Source organism: Exserohilum turcica (genome assembly GCF_000359705.1).
Source record: "Exserohilum turcica Et28A unplaced genomic scaffold SETTUscaffold_6, whole genome shotgun sequence".
NCBI lineage: Eukaryota > Fungi > Ascomycota > Dothideomycetes > Pleosporales > Pleosporaceae > Exserohilum > Exserohilum turcicum.
In genome coordinates this window covers 1,639,908-1,657,787 of record NW_007360277.1, presented here as the reverse complement: position 1 = coordinate 1,657,787, position 17,880 = coordinate 1,639,908, and the positions used below count along the sequence as shown (strand labels likewise).

The window sequence follows — 17,880 nt, the reverse complement described above, 5'->3', positions numbered from 1 at the left end:
TTGATTGATTGATTGATACGGATCTAGTACACACACACACACACACACNCAAACAAATAACATGCTGTGGAGGAAAATAGCAGATGGAAACTTGGTTCAGGTGATCTTTGTATTGGATCACTGCTTCGAGAAAAAGTACATACTCAAGCAGGTCAGCTATTTATACCGTAGGCTCTAGGGCTATTTGCCAGTACAGTAGCTCACGTAACATATGAAAATGATTACCAAAGGCGCTTGCCAAAGCCGTGTACGGGTGCCCAATACATGCCAAGTGAGAAAAGTACATAGTAGTGTAGGAGTGTCAGGAATCCATGCAGGGGGGGGGGTTTGCAGTGGGACGGATATAGGTACGTGGGGGGAGGGAGGTAGGGCGGTGTTATGGGGGAAGAGTGGCTTTTTTTTTCATGTAGGGTAAATACTTAGTGCGGTTACTGTAAGTATGAGTCTGAGTTGGTGGGTGAGTGGGTGGGTGGCGGGATGGAAATGGAAGTCGTGGTTGTGTTATTATCTTCTTCATCTTCGTCTTCGTCTTCGTCTTCATACACATGCGACGTAAGACTACAAACCGAAATCTATTGGCATTATGAATACTACATGTATATGTATGTATGTATGTATCTGGGTCTATTCTCAAATCTATCAGTTGCGCTGGAGAGACGCTGGAAAACTAAAGAAGCAGTAAAAAGAACAACTTACACACACACACACACATGACCCCGCATTTTGGGGATATAAGATAATTAAACAAAAACATTCCCCCCTTTCTAGATGGTCTCACCGTACGGCGCGCCATCGAGCTTGAAGCCACCAGGCTGCAGCTTCTGGAATACGGCCTTTGGATCGTATTTCTTGGAAACAGCCAGGAGCTTTGCATGCTTGTCTTTGCCGTAGCTGGGGATGACGTTCTGGTAGGGGCTCGCGTAGTTGAGGTAGATGAAGTCGTGGTGCAAGGCGCGCTTTTTTGCTTCGGCTTTTGCTGCTTTGAGAAAGTCCTGGGCGGCTTGTTGGAATTCTTTGTCTTTGGTCTCGTCGTCCCATACCATGTAGATGAGGATGTGCATGAGGGGTCCGTCGGTAGGCGAAATGCCAAGCGCGTTGCCGCCCTTTTTGCTCATCTGCTCCATGGCGGGCACGGTGAAGGCTTGGAAGCTCAATGAGCCGTGGTCCGGTAGGAAAAGTACATCCTTGCGGTGGCGTGTCTGGAGCCAGGCCATGAAATCCGTGTCGAGCTTGTAGGTCGCGGCCCAGAACATGTAGCGGTGGCCGCTGGGCATCTGCTCCGTCAGCATAAGGCTGTCGTCTGCTAGAGTTCGGTTCTTGCTGGTAGACTGGGCCGCAGGGATATTGAGGTAGTTCTTCAGGATGGCTGGGGGTTTGTCCTCGTTAACGGGCTTGAGGTACTCGAGTTGCAGCGATGCAGCTTCGGTGCCGGCTGTCTGGGAGAAGGCCAGGATCTGAGAAGATTTGGGGTCTTTGACAGCATCCTCGGCCATTGCTACAAAGGCCTCCATAAGATAGAGGTAATCGGATGGCAGGTAATCTCGAACACCGCCCCACATCATGCCCTGAGGAACCGTCTCCAACTCGAATTGCGTAACAACGCCAAAGTTGTTGCCGCCTCCACGAAGCGCCCAGTAAAGGTCGGGGAAATGGGTCGGAGTGGCCTCGACAATGACACCAGACGCGGTGACGACTTCAAAGGAAGCCACATTGTCGCAAGCGTATCCGTAGATATTGGAATGGTGGCTGATACCACCGCCGAGAACAAGGCCAAGGCCCACGTCGGATGCGCGGCCCCCTATCACGGCAAGGTTGTCCTCTTGAAGCTTTTCGTAGATAGCTCCCCATCGGTTTCCAGGACCGACAAACACCGTCTTCTTAGTCCGGGAAAGCCTGATTTCGTTCATAGCCTCCATGGAGACAGTGATGCCATCTTCAATGCTGGCAGCACCAGCGAATGCAGTGTGTCCACCGCCCTTTACTGCAAACGGACACTGGGTAACTCGAGATATTAACACCATGATCGACACATCCTTGGCTTCTGTAGGTACGAAAACACAAGCGGGTTCGACCATGGATGCTTGGGTAGACCAGTAGCTATCACTGAATGCGTCGTACGGGTCGGACCCGGTGGTGAGGACCTTTTCTCCAAAGATGATTTCCAGGGAGCCGCACTTTGTCACAAGTTAGAGATTGCCCCTGGGAGATTAGAATAGCGTGACTTACAGCTGCTGCACATGGGCGTGAAAGGGAGTATTTCTTCGATGCGGCAGCCAGATCAGGAATCGCCGACACGTTGACTCCGTTGGCGATGAGGGCCTCGGTGGCATTGAATTTAGGAGACTCAAAGGCTTCCTGGGCGTAGACACTGGCAGCGAAAGCCCCGAATGAGGCAAGCAGAAAGGTCTTCATCTTCTGTCGTGGTTGGATCTGACACCCGAGTGAAAGATGCAGCTCTTGGAGGCTATTTTATAGAGACCACAGTATGATAATGCCGCTTTGTTGTGGAGCTAGCAGCTTGCTTTTCCTCTCGTGACCTGTATGTCTGGTGAAGGAGTGCATTTAGTTGTTGAGCCGGTCGGTCCACGTTGTGTTACCGCTCCCTAGCTGCATACAGTGCCGCTTCGGCTGCGGGGTCCAGGGAGCGGCTTGAGGCGAATGAAGTTGGGACATCGGGACATGAGCTGAATGGGGGCGGGGGGGGGGGTTGAAGACGCAGGAACGCACAGTCCTAATGTTGGGATTGCGGCTGGAAACCCAGGGGACTTCATAGGGCACTGGGTGCCAAGACAAAGCAGCGAGGCAAGGTTGCAAGCGTGATTGGTGAAGTTGTGTTGATCTTTTTTTTCATGCTTGATGGTTTCTGGATTTGGAAGGTACTGGCGGAAAAGCATGTATCCTTTTCACAGCTTGTACAATGCAAAGAAGAAGTTATTCACGTGGCCCACGCGTGAAGGAAATGCCAAAACTGTGCCACTCGCCTGCATGTGCCCCGTGGCTGCTTGGCTGCTTGGCCCCCACCCAAGACCTGTCTCGCCAGACTTCTTGATCGAGATATCACTTTATTCGAGCTCCGGATCCTTCTCGTTTGTCCGCGGAGTCCTACATATATTGTTGTCATGCTGCCGATCTTCACTGTATCCAGAATATAGTGTCCGGCAGAGACGGGGCCGACACGGAATGTCACCTGAGAGGCCTTTGTCCCCCTCTCCCAACATTCTCTACAGAATTCTCACTGTCATGCCTTCTCATTCTGCTTAGGGCAAAGATGCTCAGTCATGTTGAATGAATGGGCACTGACTAGGGCCGTAATTCTACCAAGTCGCAATCGATGAATGAAGGTTTCACTGCTACAGCACCTTCTTTATACGCATTTTCAGTATTTCTGAAGAAAAAGCGGGCTGCTTCACAGAGTGCCAGGGAGGACTCATCTAGGTTTACTATATAAGAAGAATGCGGAACAAGCGAGTTGATTCAATGAACAAGCATAGTTTTTGCTTTTACACTATAAATACGACAAAAGTTCTGGAAACGATCTACTCTTCTTCCTGATTCAGCAACTCTTCCAGATCTGCAAAGACCTACGCATGAACCCACACCCGGAAAACTTCATGACATATCGCCCGCAGCACAGGATGCTTCAAGAAGAATCATCTTTGCAAGCTTCGCAGATCTTTCTGAGAAAGAAAATCATCATCGTGCTCAAAGCATTGCTACAGATGGAATGATGTTCCTATTAGTACTTTGCGCAAATACTGTAACCCTATCGCCACATAGAATCCCAAGACACCATGAAACTAGTTGAGCTATCACTGCTACACTGTCTAAAATGACCTACTATCCGTATCTTTGCATTAAAAAACTCTACTTACACTGCTGTCGCAACTATAGCCTTAGATATCCAACATATTAATTTTTCTGTCTTCTTTTTACTTTTTCTATCTACAGTTATAGTAGTAAGTACATATTAGCCCTTTATCCTATGAAAACTACACATGGCATTTGTATCTAGCCTGGCTAACCAGTGCGTGATGTGGGGTAAGCACTAAGTAGCTAAGTACAGTGCCCCGCTGAACGTTTTCTCACTTAAGCTCTGGGTACTCTACTGATTCAACTTTTCTTTTCTTTTTTACTACCTACTGCTATTATACTTAAATACTTACTTTTCAAAGAGCTTAAGTGATTTATAACCGATGAAATATAAAGACTTTAGTTGCAGTGGTAAGATCAAATTGCTGTAAAGTATTCTCTAGTGTGGCAAGCAGGTGGGGTCCTGCCTAGTGTTAGGTACGTACTTAGAGGTAAGGCAGAAATCCACCACTTGAACCTTTCCATCGCGCTCGAATGTGCATCAACGCACTTTCACAGCCGGAACATAATCTGCCATGTCCTCACTTTTGATTCACCTCCAGCGTCTTGGAGTCGCCCCCAGATACAACATTCTTCGATCCTCTAGTCGCTTTTCCTTGCCATCCTTTGGATCGTTTCGATATCCTTTTCGAACAACATCTGCATATCCAGACCGTGACTACGAAGATTACTACCGCTACACCAGTGGGCGCTGGCTATGGGATGAGGATTCTCAACTTCACGAGCGGTATAAACGCTTCAATGTGTGTGAGCTCAAGAAGATCGCGGCTAAAACTCTTGGCGCGCAGGCTTGCGTGTCTATAAGCAAGCTTGCTGAAGGCGGGTTCAATAAGGTCTTTCGACTTGCCATGGATGATGGTACTATTGTGATTGCGCGTATACCAAACCCTAACGCAGGACCTCCCTTCAAGACAACTGCGTCTGAAGTCGCTACTATGGATTTTGTACGTTGATTCGTTAACCTTGAATTCGAGATGCCCAAGCTGATACAATAGAATTCCCAGGCCCGAACTGTCCTTGGGATCCCTGTGCCTAAGGTCTTGTCCTGGAGGGGAGAGACCGAAAACCCTGTGGAATCAGAGTACATCCTAATGGAGGAGGCTACTGGAACTCAGCTCGGTGAGATTTGGGATGAGATGGAGCTTCATGATAAGCTCAAGATTGTGGACGATATTGTCGCCATCGAGCGAAAGTTTCTGTCTCTATCATTCACTCGGTCTGTTTTTCCAAATCAGTGCACTTCTGCTAGCATAGTTAACGAAGAACCATAGTTATGGTAATCTTTACTTCGCGAACGACGCTTTCCTTGGCTGCGAAAAAGCTCAAATCGTTGACGAGGTACCACAATCCTTGAAGAAGGATGTGGAGAACCGATTTGTGATAGGCCCAGTCGGTGATCGAAACTTCTGGCTCCGAGAACGAACATCTATGGATATTGACCGTGGCCCCTGTGAGTTATATCCTATACAGACCGCAGAGCATAGTGGTACTAATGTCACTTTATAGGGAAACACCCCCAGGATTATCTCAAAGCAATTGGCCAACGAGAGATTGCCTGGATAGGCAGTCACGCCACTCAAAAGCCGCTAGGTGGTTTATTTGCAACATCCGAAGCACAGCGCACTCCAGATGCCCACGTTGCCCTTTATAGAAAGTTTCTGGACGTTGCTGAATATCTGTTGCCCAAGGGAGATCAGATTAAGCCTACCCTATGGCATTGGGATATCCATGCCCCTAACATATTTGTTCACGAAAACCATATCACTGGTCTTATTGACTGGCAGGATACATGGGTCGGCCCATTGTTCCTTCAGGCACGACACCCGCGACTTGTAGATTACAACGGAGAACTCATGATTAGGCTACCCGAAAGCTACGACGCACTTGAAGATGAAGAGGAAAAAGAGCGTATTCGGATCCAAGTTGAAAAGTCGATTGCCCAGTGGACATACGAAAATGAGACCAGAAACACGAATCCGATCCTCCACGATATTTTGCACATGAACTATGGGCGTACGAGGCGCGACACCGTAGAATTTTCTGCCAACACGTGGGATGGGGATATCATACCCTTTAGGCAATGTCTCATCCGCATAGCACGGTATGTCTGGCTCAATATCCACCATTCAAAACCAACCTAGACCGCTAATACATAAGAGCCACAGTCACTGGAACGAGATCAACAGCGAAATCCCCTGTCCGATCGAATTCACTGACGAAGAGATTCAAGCACACCTTCGGGATGGGGACGGCTGGAATGAGAATGCGGATTTCTGGGACTCACTCCAAGGGTTTGTACATCGCGATGGATGGACATCGAACGAAGATTATGAGCGGGCACGTGAAATGTTCGCACAGCTTAGAGAGCGGGGATTGCAAAGCCTGAGTGGCGAGGAACGATTGGCGTTTGAGGAGAGCACACGATGGGCTGTGAGTAGGCCTGAATAGACTGGGGATGTGTTTTAGAGAGACATTACATCAAAAACGTATTGCAGAAGGGAAGCCAGCTTGCTTTTCCTCGGGACCCTGTAGATCCGGCTTTGCCTTTGGACTGGCATGCCTGATTGTTGAATCCAGCAGTGTATATTATTATTATTATTCTAGTTTAACGTCCTTTTTCAGCCCGAAGGGCTATATAAGACGTGTAGGGTTTTTAGGCCTACAAGTATCTAAGTAGGTTGTTTCTAGCTACGATATTTAGGAGGGGTTTTAACTAACCAGCAGTGTATAGTTATTGTCCTGGCTGGGGCACTGCTCCGCTATGGCTGCTGCTGCACATAGAGGGAATTGGGGTTGGAGTACCTGCGGTCGAGTAATCAGAGCTCCTTGTTCCCTTTTCAAGAAGACGCATTTTTATGAAATACTCAGCTTGATAGGCATGTGCCGGCGAGCGGGCTCACTTGTCGAAATCAGTAAGTGATGGCGTTAGCGTCGCAAGCTTGGACGGAGGCGTATATGGGGCGCATTCCTTTCTGTCTTGCCCTTCTGAGCAGCTGCGGTAAGATGGTATTCGTACGAAGGTATTTGAGGGTGATTGTTCTCATGTACTTTTTAATGTGGCATGACGTACTGTATCAGCACGGGGTCTGTTGCTGGTAGAGGTATAGCAGAGAGGACGGATTGGGACCATGATCGGCGGAAAAGCCAAGGCAAAAGCCGCGGCGATGGCCTTCGGGTAGGAATTGCGCGATTAATGCATATGGCTGTGAGAGCTAGGCATTGCTTCTATGCTTTTCCGGAGGCTGCTCGCCACTGACCGACTCTTCTTGCGTTGTTCAATCTGATGAAGGAGTCGGTGATGCGATTGTCGTACAACTCTTTTCTGTACACAGTATGTGAAGTCAGCATCATGTAGGGGGAATTCAAAGGGAACAGCAAAGTCTTTATAAGTGAACGTTGGATGGGTTGGTGGAAGTCTTCATTAGTACGCGATGGATGGGTTGACTGAAAGTCTTCAGTGCCACAGCTTCTCACAATAGCTGGATTTTAAGCACTCAAGAGTCATACGTGGAGGATCTCAAATCAAGGTATTAAACAAACGATTTAAAATTGGCGTCAAATGTAGACAAAGACGGAAAGAGTTTAGGGCTGACATGGCCTAGCCCACAAACTAGTATCGTGTCTGAATCAGTGCCCGCCGGCGTACTTACGCCACGGTTGCCTAGAATCGAGAACACGCCTCGGTAGTTGCAAAAATGAAGCAAGATCTTGGGACCAGGGCGCGCAATTAAAGTTGTTTCAACGCACACAGGGGAGACGTGTATTTACTTTGCAACACACCACAATGACGTTAGTAATCATATATTTTCCATGGCACTCTCCAGGATATACATCGTAAGCGATATTCCGCCAGCCCAGCATTGCGCCCAATCATGATTCGATCAATATCATATTCCAAAGCTTGTTTCTCTGTTATCCCTGGGTTGTCATGACGATCTTCCGATCGTCTCACGTGCCTCTGTCCCTTGTCCTGGTATCTGACCCGCATGTCTAGAGGCAGCTAGCTCAATCATAAATACGGTTAACGGCCTGTCAAATTGGCAGAGGCCGCGACATCTACTTAGTGCAAGCGCTAACGTGGGCGAACGGTCCCGGAGACGCCGTAACGGCTGCGACCAAAAGCAGGATACAGCGCATACACCGGCAAGAAAGAAGCAGTAGAATCAACATGGCACCCATCCGATATTCGTCGGCTGAAGCTCTCCAGAACGAACATGGCATGTCTCGCATAAGTCGTAGCCCTCTCGCGTCAGGGCGAGGTGAATGCGGCAGCGGGCGTTTCAGTGCGAAGTTGGCAGGTTACCCGCATGTAAATTAAACGCTAACTCTGTGCCACTGATATCCTCCCTTTTGCCAGCGCCAATAGGCTCGGTGCCGGAAGCTGACGGCCAAGCTTGCCGCCATGGATGGGCATCGTAGCGGAATGCTTAAAAAGAAGAGCGTCCACCATCCGTCGACCCGATGCGCGCAGATGGCGCATCTGCCTGACAACCCCAGGTTATCATCGGAGCATCACCTGTCCAGCGTGTTTTGGGCTTCCAACCCCCAGATCTTCGGCAGTATGGACGGCATTGCCGTGGCTAGTCATGCTCTATAATTGGTGTGGATTAAAATTGCTTTCCTAGTCTCGTCCATGCGCCACACGGAGAATACAGAGCGAGGACATGGAGTCTACGCGACCAGCTCGCTAGGGAATGCCCATATCAGCGAGCAAGGATTGTGCGGAGGTTTCCCAGCGATCCGGACGAAGACTCCCTGTACATCGGAAGCACGCGCAGTACAAGAAAGACTCCGCACCTTCCGCAGGCCGTGGTCGGGTACCCAAATTATGCATCTCTGAGTCTCTGCCCCGACCCTCGCCAACATGCCGATATTGACAAACGGCTTTTCGCGATGCCACGTCCTCGAGGTCGCCTACTCGATGCTGAGCTTCACGAGCGCCGTCTTTCTCGCCAGAATCGGCCTCAACTTCCTCAGGCCGCGCAAGGTCAACGTGTCGGATGGGTTCGTTTTCCTGGGCTTCGCTTTGTCCATTGCGCAATGCGTTCTGTACATTACCGCAACGCCGTATATGCGCAGAGTGTATGCCGCCTACGTCGGGGACACGCCGTTTTATCCCACCATCGACAACGACGTGCACACCATGGCTAGGATGCTCTTTTCCGCTTATTTCATATACTATGCGGTGTTGTGGGCGATTAAGTTCGGTCTGCTGTTTCTCTACAGAGGACTCCTGGCTGGTATACCAAAGCGTTATACTCTCATATGGTGGTGCATAACTGCGTCTTGCATCCTTGTAAGTACTTCACCTTATGTGTCAGGTCACAGCTAATCTCTGCTATAGGTCTTACCCGTCATCTACTACCTTCTCTTGACGTGCTGTGGAAGTCCCTCTGGGTTCGTGACGGGCGAGGGTTGCGTAAGTCGACATGTCATTCACATTGAATCGGTGCTGACATGTCCATGATATAGCTGGGAATACATTCATATAACAAGCAACTGCTATGTTTGTACTTTGGCTTTGCCATGGATACGTTGACAAACATTGCTAGTGAGTATTCCTGCCGTGGCCTCTTGTAATCGCGATACTGACTTGCAACCACCACAGTCATGGCATTTCCCGTTTGGGTCATATGGGACCTTCAGATGCCGCGCGGCAAAAAGATCTCCATCATGTGCCTGTTCGCAACTGGTTTCATCTGCGTCATGTTCGCCTGCCTGCGTGTCATCCAGGTCGGCGTCAACACATCCAAACCCATCAACAAAGGCCTACCCCTTGATCCTACATGGCTTGCTATCTGGGGGATGGTGGAGTGTTCGATTGGTAAGTTGACTGAACATGTGCTGTATATCCCAATACTCATACCCTTGCAGCTGTCGTAATTGGGTGTTGTCCTGCGCTCGCTGTTCTGTTGAAAATCTTCCATTCCAAACCATCCTCGCGACCTACTTACAACCCCCACGGCTACCTGCGACAATCAAACAGTAACTCAGACAGTGGAAGTGGACTCAAAACAGAACTAGGGGTTGTTGAGCACAAAGAACCCCGCAACGAGAAATGGTCGTGCGGGTTGAACAAACACGACTCACGCTGGACGGATGCAAACAGTAGCCAGCAGGACTTGAGAACTGACCACGATGCTATCGTGGTTCTCCACACGGTGAGCCAGGACTCTGTGGATAACTATGAGACGCGGTGATTTCAAAGTCACCGCCTGGCTCGCTATGATTTACGAGGTCGCATGTCAATACCCATTCAACATACCCATTCAACATTTCTTCAATAGGGGGTTCAATTATTACAAACACCGCTTTTGACAAGTACTGTGCTATGTAACTTGACATGAACGTGAGTACATATTCAGGGGGTTTCAACCAGATGATGAGCGACAGTGCAGAGCGAAAGGCATAGCCTCGACCCAGGGCTATTTTAAAGATTTTTTTTAAACCCAAGTATCTGGTTGCATACTCCAACGATATTCGCAGCACTCCCGCCTCGATACGTAGCGAACCGCGAACTACAATCCTACTTCACGTGTCTTCCATCAAGTATTGTGTGTACGTACGATTTTCTTTCTGCTCCCGCAGCCCCGTTCGGGATCCTACGGGTATCCGTGCATCTACCCTTACTGTACTTACTTACCCAGCAGATCCCCCTTTTTCCCAGCTGACCACATCACATCACCACACCACAGATGGTCAAGCAAACAAATGATTGCGATAATATCGCGACTGATTTTCCACAAATGAATGCGGTAATTCCATCCGAAGCAGCGCCACGGACGAAATGATTTTCTTATCAGTACTCTAACCCCCCCCCCTTGCTACTTAGATGTATTTCTAAGCCAAGAGCCCTAGAACCCGTGGTGCGCTACTTATCAAGAGTACAGTACACCAACCATCTAAATCGCGCCAAGTACTTACGCATTTCGGCAACAAAACAGCTCTCTATAGCGTTATCGCAGCCACACCTCTAGTAAGAATATCCAAGGCACTAAGTTAATCCCTCCATCTTACCCTACCCCCCTACCCCCCCGCACTTCACGTCGCATATTCGCAACAAGAGCGGTAAGACCATGTTAGTCCCTCAGCCTATGGGGAAAAAAATCCAGACCATTTGTATACCCAGCTGACCAGCGCGCGATGCGGGGGGGGGGGACCAGTAAGTATACTTACATAGTCGTAGCCATTGGTGCAGGATCCGATGCGTAAGTATGCGTGTAGGTACGTGACTCGTGAAGGTGAAGCGAAGCGAAGCGAAGCGAACCAAAAGTAAGACATGACAGCGCCGATCGCCGGTAGCTGCATTGCGCATACACGCGTACTAAGAAGGCTATCTGGCTAGCTAGTCATACGAAAACGGGGTGGCGATGTAAGGGAAAAACGCTAATTGGGGGTTTCGGTCTACACGCGCCTATGGATGTAGGTATGTATGTATGTATGTATGGATCTGGATAGGTATAGGTATGTACACAAGTACGACTTTCAGCTTCGTCATCGCGCCATGTTCACGCTGTACCTCTCATAAGGAGCAGTAACTGCGTAAGTACACTTTGACTATATAGCACGTGAGTATCCAGCATGCATGCATGCATCCACAGAGCCTATCCGCGCGTTGCCAACGCAGTTCCGTTACGCTGCAAAGGCCAAAAGTCAAGTTGAACGCAGCGACGCAAAAAAAAAACCCCCCGCCACAGCTTACTTACTTACTTACTTAGCTACTAAAACTATCACCCGTGAAAACGGACGTTATCCAAGCACCCCCACGTGCCCCAGAACCACGCACCAGAAACCCGCAACGGGATCCGAACCGAACCCGCTCTTGCGTAATTCCGCAATCGTTCGACACAGACACACACACACACACACACGGGGCACATAACACCCCCCCAATCCGTTCCCCAGCAGCCAGTCAATCGGGCCGATGCACACATGGCCTGCCAGACGCAGCACCAGCGGTACGGAGATTGCCATTTCCAGCTTCCAGCTTCGGTTTCAGATGCAGCGTGATCAGCACCCGTATAGCTAAACTAAGTAGGCACTCGTGTCGCTGGGACTAGGTGTAGAGTGCGTACTTGTACGTAGGGCGGCGGTCACGAGGGAGCAGCGACACGGATCCAGCCGGAAACAAGCTTTCGCGACATGCCGTGCTAGCCGCTCCGCGAAAGCTTGAACAGGTGACGTGCTTTGAAACGAGGGGAGATGAGGAGGGGTGGGTATAGATGCGGGTATGGCTCGTGTTGGGTGGTGCTGAGGCAGTGTGAGTATTTGGTGTGCTTGGATAGTAGGAAGGCGGTTGCTTGCAGGATATGGGAGGGGGGGGGCAATTGTGAGATTGGAGATGAAAATGTGAACGATACGGTGGTGAGTAGAGAGCTTGCAGAGTCTGAGGGATTGTTTCAGGATCCCGCGTGTTGTGCATCGGAAAACGAGTGTAAGTGCTTTCTTGTGTCTGGTGGAAACTTGTAGTAGGATAGTGGTAAGAGTAGCAGTGTCTCAAGAGTATTGCAATGTGAGTGTTGGTGAGTCGAACTCGCGGTGTGGTTTAACGGAAAATGCATTTGAAGTAGTATCTAGCAGATAGATGCCTACTATCTCCATGTAGTTGTAGAGAGTTATCTGTCCGTGGAGAGTGCAAATAAGGTAGTTACTATTAAGTTGCGTATAATGACCGAGTTGTAGCTGAATAAGAAAAGTCGCGATACCTAACCTATGACTGTTAAGTGCCTTCTCAAGAGCACAGCAGGATCCAATCACAGAGCCAAGTAGGAATTTTTGCTAGAATTTCTTACTCTTCTCGTACATGGTCGTTTAGCGATGGACGTATGCTGGGGTCCTCTTGCAAAGGCGTCTAGCCAAAACGGTCGGCGGATGCGTAGCGCGTAAGCATTGCATTATATCGATCGCCCCACTATAACCCTAATTCTTACTCTGACTTCGGCTGTAAACTTTGCTCAGACTCTGCTCGGATCGAAGCAGAGTTTGGATGAAACGAATTCAATGGCAACTGTAGCGCTTGCTCCATATATCGCATCTTACACCACAGTGATTGGAAATCACATACTAGATAGTGAGCTTCGGAGTCCTCGTTTGCTGTTAGAGCGGCAGAAATGCCATCGGGGGTTGAGCATTCGAAAAAGACTGTTTGGAGATGCAGTCGGAGCACTCCTACTCGGGATAATGTGGTCGTTACTGTCCGCTCCAGATAAGACGTAGAGCCACTCATCGTATCGCAGTCCAGCTTCACCATTGGTGGCCATCTTTCGTTTTAGCATCGCATCTTCATTTCTCATTTCAAATGCCATGCTCTTTGCAGTATTGCGAGCCAATCCTACCTGCTAAAGCACAAAATGGAGCGCATCGTTCGTTGCGCTGCAGTCCATGATTGTGTATCTTGAAACTTGAGCCCGGTCAGAAAACGCATATAGGGGCGTCCAAACTTTTGAGGGAAAATGAACAGATAACATGAAGGGCCCACGTTCCCATAATGCCTTCTATTAGATTCGGGAACGGTGAGGAGATTGCGAAAGGAGCGAGGAGCGAGATGTTGCGAGATCGTGCCTGAGAATGGAGTGAGTCCGAAGGTGGTTGAGTTTCTAGCACAACACCGGAGCATGTGAAAGGTAGACTAGCGAGATTCTGTCGAGTTTACAGCTATCCTGGATTTTTTCCCGATATTGGATCGGTAAGATTTGCCGAAAGGGGTGTGGTGGTTGATGTCGGGGCCGAGTGAGTATGTCTCTATGCAGCATCTAGCACACTGTCTTCCACATGTGAATTTTGCTGTGCATGGAACACCCAACCGGCTGGTACATGATTTGGAGCCTGGAGCTTGAATGATAATTCAGAACCATCTTTGCCTGAGTCCGGAAGTTTGAGCGGTTGTAGGAGATGTGACCTTGGTGCGTCGCACATGTCTTGAGACTTGTCATGCTCTTTTCTCGTCTTTCCGAAAATCCCAACGACACTGGATCCATTACGCACTCGCGGCTCGACTGTAGTATAAAGCGAGAGACTGGAAGTTAGCTACCAGGGTTCCGTGGGCTTCAAAGCAGACGGAGTCAAAGATATGCCCGCGACGGGGGTGACGACAGCTGCATGGTCGGGTGACTGAGTTTTTGCCTCGGTATGCCTTTACAGGACAACTGATGGTGCATCTGGGACTTGGTGGGCGGAAGTAAGTATCCGCGGGAGAGTCGAGTAACGACGGAGTAATTTGAGGGCGACACGATGGGGAAGGCGGGGCCGATCGGTCGCCTTGCGATGTGTGCGTGTCAATATCCCTACATCGGGGCATTCTCCATTGGGCTATGCCGGGTTTAAGGAAAACGGAGAATGGCTGTGTGGATGCTCCACCACACCCCAGCACCACGTTGTCGACTTGGATAGCCACCGCACATGGTTGTTCTTTGGGAACGGCTACTCCAGACTGCGCAAACCAAGCGTTCTGTTTGCTCTTCCGATTGGCCTGGCGGATGTACAGAGAAAGCAGTCTGTCTTTGCACATGGTGCAACTGTCGGAGGGGGAAGAAGAACAGTGCGGGGAAGCAACGTCGGTGGCGGATGCACGCCATGACGGGGTACTGCAGCATCCATGGGCGGCGAGCCATTTCTGCGGTCTTGGACGCTAAGCTTGCGGTTCCTGAGAAGAAGTTGTTGCCGTTGGTGGGGACATTGAGTGGTGCTTGGGGCGGCCTGCTCAACTGGGCGCCTTGGTTGGAGGATGCATCGGATGAAAGACCATAAGTACGGGAGCCAGGTTTTGGAGCAAGCGTCTTGGCGGCGCAAAACAAAGCTGCATCGATGCGACGAAATGAATGTCCATGTTTTCTTGCGGCGGCGCGTGATTTGGTGGTTGTCTCGGCACAACGGCCAAGGCGTGTTAGTGAAGCTGTGTCGGTTCCGGATGACGTTCTGCTGACTGAGGCGCTGCCGACGTGCCTGAGGCTTGTTCCAGCGTCGCTATAACAGCCATGATAAACGGCTACATGCCCGCCCGCAATGAGGCCAAAGCCATGACTTTGTGCCTCCTGCACCCCGCCTGCCGCCAGCAACACCCTCACCCACATAGATTAGCCTGGCGACAAATGCCGCCCAATCTTGCCATGACCCCAGCACCCCACAACCCCAGCCGGCCACGCTACACGACAGTTTGCTGCTTGTATGGCTAAACTTCGGCACGGCATCTTGATCTGGCCAATCGCCGCCCCGCATCGTCCGTGGCCCCTCCACTTTCCCAGAGACGCCCACTACAATCACCATGTCATGATCCCCGCAAAACCTCAACGCCGCCTCGCACTTGTTCACAAACAGTGCCTATACCGTCATGCCCCGGATTCGAGAATGCAACGGCAGATGGCTAGGCGCAACCTGCCATCCGCGGACCTGGAGCTCGCCCCGATGCAAGGCGCCTCCGCACATTCACCCTCGACGCTATAAAGCATGGCGAACCGCACCGATGCCATGAATTCTTTCAAGCAACCAAAGAGCTGCCCATCATGTTGCGCAAAGCTGCCCTGGCGACTGCCCTGTTCATTGGCCTTGGCGTCTCCGATGCTGCTGCTCCGACCGCCCACACCAAGAATGGTTCCTATGTCGGCTCGTATATTCCCGAGTACGACCAAGACTTTTTCCTCGGTGTGCCCTATGCGCAGCCACCGGTTGGAGACCTGCGCTTCCGGAATCCAGTCGGTCTGAACAGCACCTGGCCCGAACCCAAGCCCGCAACACAGTACTCTTCTGAGGCATGTGTGACTCCTTTCCGCTCCAGTTGTGTCTTGACTAACTTTGGCCTGTAGTGCTATGGCTACGGCTCAGACCAGTGGGGCTACCCGGTATGTCCAGCCCTCTGCCGATTGGCTAGCACGTCGCACTGACTTTGTACTGCTTCTAGGTCTCAGAAGACTGTCTTTACCTCAATGTCATCCGCCCTGCAGGATGCACCGAGGACGACAAGCTACCTGTAGCATTCTGGATCCACGGCGGTGGCTTCTACATGGGCGGCGGTGTAGACAAGCGCTACAACCTGTCCTTCACTGTGGAGAACTCGGTAAAGATTGGTAAACCAATCATTGCAGTTTCCATCAACTACCGTCTGAGCGCATGGGGTTTCTTGAGTGGAAGTGAAGAGGTCAAAGACTCGGGCAATCTCAACCTCGGTCTCCGAGACCAGCGCCTAGCCTTGCAATGGGTCCAGGAGAATATCGGAGCCTTTGGAGGTATGTCAACGCGATGTTTGTTAAGCAACTGGTAAGCTGATAGCGGGTAGGTGATCCCGAACAGGTCACCATCTATGGCGAGAGTGCTGGAGGCGCCTCAGTCGGTTTTCAATTGACTGCATACGGCGGTCGCGATGACAAGCTCTTCCGTGGTGCCATCATGCAAAGCGGCAACCCCATCAACTTTAGAGCAATCCCTGATCCGGCTACTGGTTACGCAGGCATGTACAATCTGATTGTCAGCCGTGCAGGCTGCAGCAATGTTACTAGCCCGCTCGAGTGTCTGCGCAAGTTGCCCACCGCGCAGCTCAACGCTGCCATCAACGTTACAAGTCCGGTTCTCAACACTACCCAATTCATGCCCTGTCTGGACGGCGACTTTATTCAGAAGCGGACTTCTCTTCAACTGGAGGCTGGCGAATTCGTCCATGTTCCCATCATCTCAGGAGCCAACTCGGACGAGGGCAGTTCATTTAGCCCATTCCCTGTGAACGATACCGAGGACCTACGTACCTATATCATGGCAAGCGGCGTGCCCGCCAACCTGACAGAACAGTTACTCATCGCTTACCCGGATGATCTTGCAGTCAATGTGATTGCCAATCTGGGCGATACAAGACCAGGCATGCCATTTGGAGCACAGTTCCGTCGCTCGGCATCTTACTTTGGAGACCAAGTCTTTATTGCAAACCGCAGAAAGACGTGCGAGACTTGGGCTGCTGCAAATGTCCCAGCATATTGCTACCGCTTCAACGCCATCCCCGCTGGCCTCCCTCCGCAGATTGGTGTCACTCATTTCCAGGAGGTTTCATTCGTCTTCCTCAATCTTGAGGGCATCGGCTACCCGCCTGTTGCTGTAAGTACTTTCTTTGAGCCCGGGACTATTGATTGGGTTGACTAACTGTTCTAGACCCCACCCTTCCAGAACAAGTCGGAGGCCTACCGCGACCTTTCTCGCTTCATGAACAGCAACTGGGTCAGCTTCGTCCACGACCTCGACCCCAACGCTTGGAGGGACTCGTACGACTGGAACGGTACCGAGGCAATGTGGCCCAGGTACGCCATTGCCAACCCCATGGATATTGTCTTTGACGCAAACGTCTCGAGCTACGCCGAGCCCGATACCTACAGAAAGGAGGGCATGGCGCTAATCAACGCCCACAACTATGACGTCTACAAGCGATAGACGCCGCTTGCACTTTTGTATATAGCAACCAACAAATAATGTAGTGATGACCGTTAACCTTGCTTTCAACCAAAACAAAAAAAATGACATGTGAACCGTTTTCCAAAATCACTGACGACAACACTCTAAAGTAGTATCATCAGGCCACCCGCCAGCACCGCCGCCGCCGCCGCACGCTGCACGCTGCACGCCGCACGCCAGCCTCTATTCCACGCCTCCTCCTGCACCTTTGATGCTCCTCCCTCCCCATCTTCCCCCCTTTCCCACTTATTACATCTCGCTTAGACGTATAGTTAAAACAATCCGACTTGTCACACTTCAAGCCACATGGCCCTCGGTTCCACGCTTCCCTGCGAATCGCATTGTCGGCAATCCTTCGCCCTTTGGCCCCCCCCTCCCCTCTCTCTCCTTAGGGAATGCAGAAGGCGAGGCGCGGTAAGCTGACGCGGCGGAATCGGCGCAATCACAAGCATCAACGCGGTTGCTGCCTGGGGGGGGGGGCTACGTTTACGTCTACTTACGTCTACGTCTAGCTATGCCTCTAACTTGCACTTGCACTTGTGCGCCGCATACAGTTACAACGCGCATACATTCATTCAACGGGGG

General features: G+C 50.7%; 4 protein-coding genes across 4 annotated transcripts; 3 read left to right on the top strand and 1 right to left on the bottom strand.

Moving 5' to 3' along the window:
* Nucleotides 1-465: 465 nt before the first annotated feature.
* Nucleotides 466-2,659, bottom strand: SETTUDRAFT_165262 (uncharacterized protein). The gene is made up of 3 exons (XM_008031683.1): nt 2,227-2,659; nt 697-2,174; nt 466-624 (listed from the first exon to the last, which is right to left on the bottom strand). Exons 1-2 carry the CDS (start codon nt 2,410-2,412, stop codon nt 765-767), a joined length of 1,596 nt encoding a protein of 531 aa, XP_008029874.1. The 5' UTR covers nt 2,413-2,659; the 3' UTR covers nt 466-624; nt 697-764.
* Nucleotides 2,660-4,718: 2,059 nt separating this feature from the next.
* Nucleotides 4,719-6,318, top strand: SETTUDRAFT_96528 (uncharacterized protein; the record flags this gene model as incomplete). Its single annotated transcript, XM_008031682.1, has 5 exons — nt 4,719-4,814; nt 4,875-5,086; nt 5,142-5,320; nt 5,377-5,971; nt 6,036-6,318. The coding sequence occupies 5 exons, from the start codon at nt 4,719-4,721 to the stop codon at nt 6,316-6,318; spliced, it is 1,365 nt and encodes a 454-aa protein (XP_008029873.1).
* A 2,409-nt stretch (nt 6,319-8,727) lies between these two features.
* SETTUDRAFT_141202 (uncharacterized protein) lies at nt 8,728-10,070 on the top strand (the record flags this gene model as incomplete). The annotated part of the gene is made up of 5 exons (XM_008031681.1): nt 8,728-9,166; nt 9,215-9,289; nt 9,343-9,421; nt 9,479-9,694; nt 9,745-10,070. Exons 1-5 carry the CDS (start codon nt 8,735-8,737, stop codon nt 10,068-10,070), a joined length of 1,128 nt encoding a protein of 375 aa, XP_008029872.1. The 5' UTR covers nt 8,728-8,734.
* Nucleotides 10,071-15,368: 5,298 nt separating this feature from the next.
* SETTUDRAFT_173504 (uncharacterized protein) lies at nt 15,369-17,599 on the top strand (the record flags this gene model as incomplete). Its single annotated transcript, XM_008031680.1, has 5 exons — nt 15,369-15,614; nt 15,669-15,704; nt 15,764-16,088; nt 16,139-16,944; nt 16,999-17,599. 5 exons carry the CDS (start codon nt 15,369-15,371, stop codon nt 17,272-17,274), a joined length of 1,689 nt encoding a protein of 562 aa, XP_008029871.1. The 3' UTR covers nt 17,275-17,599.
* Between the last annotated feature and the right edge of the window lie 281 nt (nt 17,600-17,880).

Excerpts from the sequence above, each read along its gene's own strand:
- SETTUDRAFT_165262 (XM_008031683.1), bottom strand. The coding sequence starts at position 2,412 with ATGAAGACCTTTCTGCTTGCCTCATTCGGGGCTTTCGCTGCCAGTGTC. Across the intron at positions 2,175-2,226 it reads CACGCCCATGTGCAGCAGCT|TGCGGCTCCCTGGAAATCAT; the intron begins GTAAGTCACGCT and ends CTTGTGACAAAG.